Source organism: Macaca mulatta, chromosome 14, assembly GCF_049350105.2.
Source record: "Macaca mulatta isolate MMU2019108-1 chromosome 14, T2T-MMU8v2.0, whole genome shotgun sequence".
Lineage (NCBI taxonomy): Eukaryota > Metazoa > Chordata > Mammalia > Primates > Cercopithecidae > Macaca > Macaca mulatta.
The window spans coordinates 1172396-1181813 of NC_133419.1; the positions used below are offsets into that span (position 1 = coordinate 1172396).

The window sequence follows — 9418 nt, forward strand, 5'->3', positions numbered from 1 at the left end:
TAGGCCTGGCCCCCCATCCCCACCTGGCCCCGCCCCCGAGTCCCACCCATCCCAGACTACCCTTAGCCCCACCCAGCCCCGCCCCCAGCCCTGCCCACTCTGAGTCCCGCACTCCACCCATTCATCTCCTTCCCCGCTCCCCACTGCCCATCCTGGGGACTCCTGTGGATGACAGTACTGGGAGGCCTCCTGGATCTCTGGGTCCCAGGGCCTCTCTTGTCGCCCTGCAGGAACCAGAACCCACAACTGGAGGGGCTGGCGGAGGGCTGCTTCTGCCCCGGGGACCAGATCCTCTTCAGCGCACACACGGGCACCTGCGTGCAGGACTGCCGTAAGCTCCTCCACCTGCCACGGGACACGACCCTGGGCCCGACCCAAGCACACGCAGGGTGGGAGGGGCCGCCCAGGCCCACGACATGCTCTCCCCTCTCCCCAGCGGACCCCTGTGACCTGTTCTGCGCCCCCAGAGGCACAAGATGGCCCTATTGTGGCCCTGAGCCCTGTAGAGTCCCCACGGTCCCCTGAAGCCCCACTGGGAGGCTCCGTCCTTGTGTGATCCTGCGGTGGTCCCTCGCCTGAGCCCTGCCTCCCACCACCATGGCCGAGGCTTCCATGCACTGACAGCTGGGCTCACGTTGCCCTGGCCTGAGCTCCAGCCACATCTGACACCCTGAAAGTTCTCCAGGGCCTTCCATCCCACGGGGGAAGCAGGCGCCAGGCCTGAGAGCACCTCCCGTGGCCAGAGGCCCCTCTGCCTGCAACCTCAGCACCCTCAGTGACACCGTGCTGTTTCCTTTCCAGCCTGCGTGGGACCTGATGGGCTTCCCAAGTCTGTGAGTGGCTCCACCCCCACCTGCCCTACCCCACCCTCTTGTGAGCTTAGGGAGGGAGCGAAGGAGCATCTCCACCCCACAGGGCAGCTGTGGGGCACCCGAGTGTGACATGGACGTGTCGGTGGCTGGTGTGGGCTTCCTGCCCCCCCAATCTGGGCCACTCGGGTACCAGCCCAAGGGAGGGGGTGGCCGGACAGATGCCCAGGGTTGACCTGTGCCTGTCCAGGAGCCCTCAGGGACCCCCTCAATCCATTCCAGCCCGGGCAGCAGTGGATCAGCAACTGCCAGTCCTGCGTGTGTGATGAGGGTTCAATGTCGGTGCAATGCAAGCCCCTGCCCTGTGAGGCCCAGGGTCCCTCCTCACCATGCAGCCACCCCGGTTTCGTGACCGTGACCAGGCCCCGGGCCAACAACCCCTGTTGCCCCGAGACGGTGTGCGGTAAGACCCTGTGGAGCAGAGGTGCCCAGCATAGGGTGACGGGGGACAGAGCCGGTGCCCACCAGGGGCCCGTGGGGTGGGCACAGGAGAGCAGAGGAGTGTCCTGGTGTGACCGCGGCAGGGCCACTCGGCAGAGATGGCCTCCAGGTGCATTATTCTCCTCCTAAACATGAGGCTGGTGACCTCAGGCCTGCCCAGGAGTGGCCCGGGGATGTGGGAAGCAGCGAGGAGGTGGCCAACCAAGGGGCCTGGAGGAGCCCCGAGGGGCCGTGAAGCAGTCAGGTCCTCAGGGAAGAGCACACCTGCGACTTACGCTGGGAACAAGCGGTCGGGAGGAGGAGTGAGCAATGCCCAGACAGAGCCCTCCGTCCTCCCGCAGTATGCAACACAAGCACCTGCCACCAGAGCCCACCCGTGTGCCCGCTAGGGCAGGAGTTGATCAGCACCCAGAAGGAGGGCGACTGCTGTCCCACCTTCCGCTGCGGTGAGCGGGGCTGGGGCGGGACTGGGGCCGGGCTGTGGGTGGCCTCTCACCCGGGGGTTGGGGGTGCAGGATGGTGGGGGTGCTGGGGCACGTGCTCCCTGCCATCGGTCGTGGGCTCAGCTCCCTTTCCTTCCAGGACCTCAGCTGTGTTCCTACAAGGGCATCTTCTATGGGGTAAGGGCACAGCAGCGGGCGGGTGTGGCCCTGGGACTTGAACATGTGTGTGGGATGCCCCGGGGCCCTCTGAGCCCCACTCCTTGTCTTGACATTCCTGCCATGAGGGCAGATCTGCACAGGGACCCTGGGCAGGTCAGAGCTGGGACATGCTTGGGACTCAGGGGCACCTGACGTCGACAGCTGTGAGTTCCACACCTGCTGCCTCGGAGAGGTCCCTTCAGGGGCTCCCAGCAACGGCCTGGGGGCAGCACACGCCTGCCCAGGGTCCCTGCCCACCCGGATTCCTGCCCGCCGGATTCCTGCCCCCACGGGGTCTCTGCCCACCAAGATTCCTGCCCATATGGGGTCTCTTCCTGCCTGGATTCCCTGCCCACCTGTGGTCCCTGTGTTGGTCTCTGTGTGCATCGGCTCCCTGCCTGCCTGGGTCCACGTTCAGCCAGGGGTGCATCCACGCTCCATCTGAGGAAGGAACAACTCCCTGCGGGCCCCAACGGGTCATGGGGAGGAGTCCTGGCCCTGGTGCCCCACCGGTGCCCTCAGTGCCACCCTCCCACCCATTGCAGGTTGGTGCAATCTTCCCAGGGGCCCTTCCCTGCCACACGTGTACCTGCCTCTCTGGGGACACCCAGGACCCAACGGTGCAATGTTGGGAGGATGCCTGCCACAATACTACCTGCCCCCAGGTGAGCCCACAGCTGCTGGGCAGACCCAGCCCCGAGTCACTGTTATCCCGGCTCCCTGGGGTTCTCTAGCTTAGCCATTGCTGGGGTCTTGTTTGTTCCCAAAGGGAGGGTATGAAGTAGGAGGATGACTGAGGGGGGCTGGGGGTGGGACAGGACCTGCAGGCTGCTGGGGACAGGGTCTGGGATCAGGTTCCAGGAAGGCAGGGGTAGGTAGAGAGAAGGTGCTGGAAACTGGGGTGAGGCTGAGCCAGGATAACTGGGTGGGGGCAACTTCTTTGGGTATAGACCCAGGCAGGGACAGGGCTAAGGACCCCTGGGCCACTGGGGTATAGACAGGAGGGCAGGCTGGGCTGGGGCATGCACTGGAGGAGAGGGTTAGGGCCCGATGCCCCTCCTGTCCCCACAGGGCTTTGAGTACAAGAGAGCGGCCGGGCAGTGCTGTGGGGAGTGCGTGCAGACTGCCTGCCTCACGCCCGATGGTCCGCCAGTCCAGGTAACATCAGAGGCATGTGGGGGCAGGTCTCAGCTCCCTCCCTGGAGACCCTCACCCCCAACAGGGCTCCGCACAAGAGATCATCGATACTCAGCTTCCACTCTCACCCTTGCATTTCAGCTGAACGAAACCTGGGTCAATAGCCGTGTGGACAACTGCACCGTGTACCACTGTGAGGTCGAGAGCGGAGTCTATTTGCTGACCCCACAGCCTGCATCCTGCCCAGAAGTGTCCAGCTGCAGGGTGTGTGCTGGAGGCCCCACCCCTGCCTGGGAGGCCCCGCCCCTGCCTGAGAGGCCCCGCCCCTGCCTGAGAGGCCCCACCCCTGCCTGAGAGGCCCCATCCCTGCCTGTGTGGCCCCACCCCTGCCTGGGAGGCCCCGCCCCTGCCTGGGAGGCCCCGCCCCTGCCTGGGTGGCTCCCTCTCCCCAGGAGGGAGGCCCCGCCCACAGCCCTGCCCCCTGTCTTTGGCCCCCCAGGGGAGCCTCAGGAAAACCGGCTGCTGCTACTCCTGTGAGGAGGGTAAGTGGAATCCACCTGCCCACACCAGCTCCAGCTCCAGCTCCAGCCCGTCGCTGCCCATCCATTCCTGCCCAGACGTCTGCACTGGGCAGTAGTGTGATGCCAGCGTCCAGACTCCACCCTTGGTCCTGGAGGGCCCTGGGAGGGGTGGTCCTATGGGGAGGGTCGGCCCAGCAGGTCCAGGCCCTCAGAGTGAGGGTCCGGTGGGGCTCTGCATCTGCCTTTCCTCCTCCCAGACTCCTGTCAGGTCCGCGTCAACACAACCATCCTGTGGCACCAGGGCTGCAAGACTGAGGTCAACATCACCTTCTGTGAGGGCTCCTGCCCCGGAGAGTCCAGGTGAGTGCGGTGGGTCCGCCCTGGCCTGTCAGTTGGCTGGCACCCTGCTCTGGGTCAGGGGGGCCTATGCCAGCTCCAGGAAGGAGAGAAGGAGCTCCCCAGCAGGGCTCCCCCTCTCCACGTCCATCGGTAGAAAGCCTGGGGCCGCTCTCCCCAGCAGGGCTCCCCGCTCCTCCGTCCATCGGTAGAAAGCCTGGGGCCGCTCTCCCCAGCAGGGCTCCCTGCTCCATGTCCATCAGTGGAAAGCCTGGGGCAGCTCTCCCCAGCAGGGCTCCCCTCTCCACGTCCATCGGTGGAAAGCCTGGGGCCGCTCTCCCCAGCAGGGCTCCCCGCTCCTCTGTCCATCGGTAGAAAGCCTGGGGCTGCTGTCCTCAGCAGCGCTCTCCCTCTCCACGTCCATTGGTAGAAAGCCTGGGCCTGGCTGAGCTGAGCCACATGGCACAGAGCTCCCAGCTGCGAACCCAGGTTCAGGTGTCCCCCCGGGGAGAGTGGGCGGAACCAGAGCCTTCTGTAGAGCCCTCCCATGACTTGCCGCTGTGGCTGGCTGTCAGCAGGAAGGGCCAGGAGGGTTGACCCTTAGCTAGAAGAGGCAGGAGGAAGGGTCAAGGACTGCTCAGAGTCAGCAGGATTGGAGGAGCTGGTTCAGAGAGGCGAAGAGCAGGCCACAGAAGACAGCCGGGAGCCAAGGGACCCTGGGGCCCAGAGCTGCCCATTCTGAGAAGGTGGAGCCCCAGGTGCCTACAGAGCAGGCCACTGTGGACAGAAGGGGACGGCCGTCTGGCCCAGGACCCCAGAGGCCCACGCGTCAGTGTGCCTGGGCAGAGAAACGGCAGGGCCAAGGTGGCCGATGTGAGGGCCCCCTGCGTCCACAGGTACTCGGCAGAGGCCCAGGCCATGCAGCACCAGTGCACCTGCTGCCAGGAGAGACGGGTCCACGAGGAGACGGTGCCCTTGCGCTGTCCCGACGGCTCGACTGTCCTGCACACCTACAACCATGTGGATGAGTGTGGCTGCACGCCATTCTGTGTCCCTGCGCCCATGGCTCCCATATACCCCCCCGGCTTCCTGGCCCAGGAGGCCACTGCCGTCTGAGGATGTTCTGCCTCCATCCCCATGCTCTGTCCACCTGGAGCCAGGACGTGCATTGCCTGATCATGAAAACCTTGGGCCTGCTCTGCGGAGCCCCCTGGCCTCTGTGTGTGGCACCCCGTGCCTCTGTGCTCCTGCTGCCCACCCTGTGGGTAAAACCGGACCCTGGAAGGGTGAGGGGCCAGCAGGACCCCTTTCAGGAGGGCACCACTCAGGAGTCATGTCCTGGGAGAGCCTGTGGCCCACCTTGGCCTTGCCCCTCCTTGATGTCACTGGGACGCCCTGGAACAAGCTAAGCGTGTGCGGGCCTGTGTGTCCCTGCCATGGCCAGAGTCCCCAGGCAGCATGGATTCTGGCTGGCCACATCCGGCCACTGGGGCACAGACAGGCTGGTCCAGGCAAGGCCGGCTGTTGCCAGGAAGCTGCGCTAGACCTGCCTGCTGCAGGGTACCTCGGGGCTGAGGTCACAATGGCCAGGTCAGAGAGAGGTCGGCATCCCAAAGCCCCCTCTGCTCAACCCAGCCCAGTTTTGCAAATAAACGCTGAGCATCGAGTATGTTTCCTGTCCTGATGTCTTTTCTTGCCTACCATCTCTCCCAGGCTGTCCGGGTCCCCTGTGAGCTGCTTGCCTGGGGCCTGCAGGCTGGAGGCCACATCTAGGGGACAGTGCAGGACGCCCAGCAGCCACTGAGGGGCCAGGAAGCCTCTGGGAGGGCCAGGCAGGGTGGGGGACAAGGAGCCGCTTGGTCATCCACATGCGCCTGTGGGCACCCTGGGAGTCACTCTTGGGCTGTGGGAGTACTGCCCAGGGGACGAGGGGCAGGGGGCCGCCAGGACCCAGAGGTCACCCCGGCTGTTATTTCCAGTATGGTGGATTGTGTGAGGAAACTAGCTCATGCAGGAAGATGGAGGCAGTCAGTGGGGCAAGCAGGCAACCAGGCCTGGTCAGCGGGGAGGCAGCCACCCGCCAGGGCAGGTGCATGGGAGCCGGGCGCAATGCTGCCAGGCTGGTGCTGGGCCCTGCGGGGCCACTTTTCACCCCGTCCCATGCACACCTCCCCGGGAATGCTTTCCTTGGGCCACTTGCTACACGAGCCACACGTGAGCTTGCTCGCCTCCTGTCCCGCCTCCACATGCACAGGCAAGGCTTTCTGCCCTTCCTTTCCATTGCTCTGCCCAGAGCAGAGAGCACCCGGTGCAGACGGTAGGGTATCGGGGAGCCTGTGGGATGGGTGGAGTTGGCAGCTGGGGCTGCAGGTGTGGGCAGGGAAGACAGTGAAGGTGGTACCAGCCAGGACCTAGACACAGTGGGATGTAGGGAGCTTTGGACACAAAATGACCTCCTACTGGGCAGGGGGCGGTTACAGGCAGACCATGACCTGGGGAGACAAGAGCAATGCTCATGCCTGGCTGCGGAAGCCTCTGCTGTGGGTGCAGAGTGGGGCCTTCCCCACACTGGGGCCTGCCTCTGCCCTCTGCCCTCTGCCCTCTGCCCTCTGCCCTTGGGTGGGTCCTGCCCTGCCCAGGAAGTGATGCTATCATGCTGTACATTTACAGAGCTCCCAGCTCCTAGGGGCCTGGCCAAGCCCCTGCCAGTGCTCCAAAGCTCCAGCCTCTGCTGCCCTCCTGGGCGAGGCCCAGCAGGGCCGGCCACCCCAGGACTGGGCTGGAGATAGTCAGGAGCCTGACAAGGTTGCAGGTGGGCTCCGGTGGGTGGTGGGCTAGGATGGTCACCACTGGGGTGAGCTTCTGTAGGTTTACCCTGCGTCTCCGAGGCTGATTCCCTGGAGGTTGCGCCAGGTCACTGCCTGACCTGGGTCTGCATTCAGCCACGTGTAACCGAATGGTTTCCTAAACCTCAGTCATTCCCACGGTGCGATGGTTTCCTTAGACCCATTTACGTCAGCGTGTGGGTACAAGCACCCCCCTCAGAGGCCCGTGCTGTGCTGTCCCTGTGCCCCAGAACCGTATCATTCGATCCTGACAATACCCTGTGTGGTGTCTGCTATTGTGTCTCCCACTCCACAGGTGGGAACACTGAGGCACAAAACAATGAGAAGGTCCTGTCAGGGGGAAAGCTGGGCTCACACCCAGGCAGCCCGAGTCGAGGCCACACTCAAAACCACAGGGCTCTGCTGATGCCCCAGAGCAAGGAACTACAAAAATAAACACAGTGAATACAAACCAATGTTACTTAGACTTTAAAGATGTTTTAAAAGGGATTTCTGGTTTCCAGATGGAAAAGTGGGCATGTCTTCCCCCACAGACACAAAATCATGACAATGATAGAAAGAAACTTTAAAATAGCAGCAACTGAAAGCAGGAAAGTAAATCATCCGCACCGCCGGCAGATACCCTGAAAAGGAGACATTTGGAAAGTGCTGAGGGGGGGCCCAAAGCCTTTTGTAGGAGGCTGTTCTCACCCTGCTATGAAGAAATACCCGAGACTGTGTAATTTGTAAAGAAAAAAGGCCTAACTGACTCACAGTTCTGCCTGGCTGAGGAGGCCTCAGGAAACTTACAATCATGGCAGAGGGCGAAGCAGAAGCAGGCACTTTCTTCACAAGGTGACAGGAGAGAGAATGAGATCTAGCAGGAGAGATGCCAGATGCTTAGGAAACCATCAGATCTCGTGAGAACTCACTCACTATCATGAGAACAGCCTGGAGGAACCACCCCCAGGATCCAGTCACTCCCACAGTGTCCCTCCCATGACATGTGGGGATTACAGGGATGTATTAGTCTGTTTTCACACTGTCTTCATACCCAAGACCGGGAACAAAAAGAGGTTTAATTGGACTTACAGTTCCGCATGGCTGCGGGAGGCCTCAGAATCACGGTGGGAGATGAAAGGCACTTCTTACATGGTGGCGGCAAGAGAAAATGAGGAAGCAGCAAAAATGGAAGCCCCTGATAAACCCATCAGATCGTGTGAGACCTATTCAGTATCACAAGAATAGCACAGGAAAGACCAGCCCCCATGATTCAATTACCTCTGCCTGGGTCCCTCCCACAACGTGTGGGAATTCTGGAAGATACAATTCACAGTGAGATTTGGGTGGGGACATAGTCAAACCATATCATTCTGCCCCTGGAACCTCCAAATCTCATGTCCTCACATTTCAAAACCAATCATGCCTTCCTAACAGCCCCCAAAAGTCTTAACTAATTTCAGCATTAACCCAAAAGTCCACAGTTCAACATCTCATCTGAGACAAGGCAAGTCCCTTCTGCCTATGAACTTGTAAAATCAAAAGCAAGTTAGTTACTTCCTAGATACAGTGAGGGTACATGTATTGGATAAATACAGCTGCTCCAAATGGGAGAAACTGGCCAAAACCAAGTGGTTACAGGGCCCATGCAAGTCTGAAATCCAGTGGGGCAGTCAAATTTTAAAGCTCCAAAATGATCTCCTTTGACTCCAGGTCTCATGTCCAGTTCATGCTGATGCAAGAGGTGGGTTCCCATGGTCTTGGGCAGCTCCACCCCTGTGGCTTTGCAGGATACAGCCTCCTTCCTGGCTGCTTTCATGGGCTGATGTTGAGTGTCTGTGGCTTTTACAGGCTCATGGTGCAAGCTGTTGGTGGATCTACTTTTCTGGGGTGTGGAAGAGAGTGGCCCTCTTTTCATAGCTCCACTAGGCAGTGGCCCAGTAGGGACTCTGTGTCGGGGCTCCAACCTCACATTTCCCTTCTGCACTGCCCTAGTAGAGGTTGTCCATGAGGGCCCCACACCTGCAGCAAGCTTCTGCCTGGACATTCAGGTATTTCCACACATGTTCTGAAATTGAGGCAGAGGTTCCAAAACCTTAGTTCTTGACTTCTGTGCACCCACAGACTCAACACCATGTGGAAGTTGCTAAGCCTTGGAGCTTCCACCCTCTGAAGCCACAGCCTGAACTCTACATTGGGCCCCTTTCAGCCACAGTTGGAGAGGCTGGGATGCAGGGCACCCAGTCCCTAGGTTGCACACAGAACAGGGACCCTGGGCCCAGCCCACAAAACCACTTTTTCCTCCTGGGCCTCCAGGTTTCTGGCGGGAGGGGATGCCGTGAAGGTCTCTGACATGGCCTGGAGACACTTTCCCCATGGTCTTGAGGATTAACATTAGGCTCCTTCCTACTTAAGCAAATTTCTGCAGTTGGCTTACATTTCTCCTCAAAAAATGGGTTTTTCTTTACTACTGTATCATCAGGCTGCAAATTTTCTGAACTTTTATGCTCTGTTTTCCTCTTTAACAAAAAAAAATTTTTTTTTTGAGATTGAGTCTTGCTCTGTTACCCATGCTGGAGTGCAGTGGTGCAATCTTGGCTCACTGCAACCTCCACCTCCCAGGTTCAAGTGATTCTCCTGCCTTAGCC

At 60.8% G+C, this 9418-nt stretch overlaps 1 protein-coding gene across 1 annotated transcript in view; it reads left to right on the top strand.

The window, feature by feature from the left end:
• The window catches only part of MUC5B (mucin 5B, oligomeric mucus/gel-forming), a 40824-nt gene extending 35210 nt beyond the window's left edge, over window positions 1-5614 (top strand). The window contains exons 39-49 of the mRNA XM_028833012.2: window positions 231-331; window positions 802-833; window positions 1092-1272; window positions 1652-1756; window positions 1893-1930; window positions 2497-2616; window positions 3023-3109; window positions 3230-3352; window positions 3588-3630; window positions 3867-3969; window positions 4842-5614. Of these exons, the coding sequence (XP_028688845.2) occupies window positions 231-331; window positions 802-833; window positions 1092-1272; window positions 1652-1756; window positions 1893-1930; window positions 2497-2616; window positions 3023-3109; window positions 3230-3352; window positions 3588-3630; window positions 3867-3969; window positions 4842-5061 (1153 nt within the window). The 3' untranslated portion in view covers window positions 5062-5614. The remainder of the gene's footprint in view (window positions 1-230; window positions 332-801; window positions 834-1091; window positions 1273-1651; window positions 1757-1892; window positions 1931-2496; window positions 2617-3022; window positions 3110-3229; window positions 3353-3587; window positions 3631-3866; window positions 3970-4841) is intronic.
• The last annotated feature ends 3804 nt before the right edge of the window (window positions 5615-9418 follow it).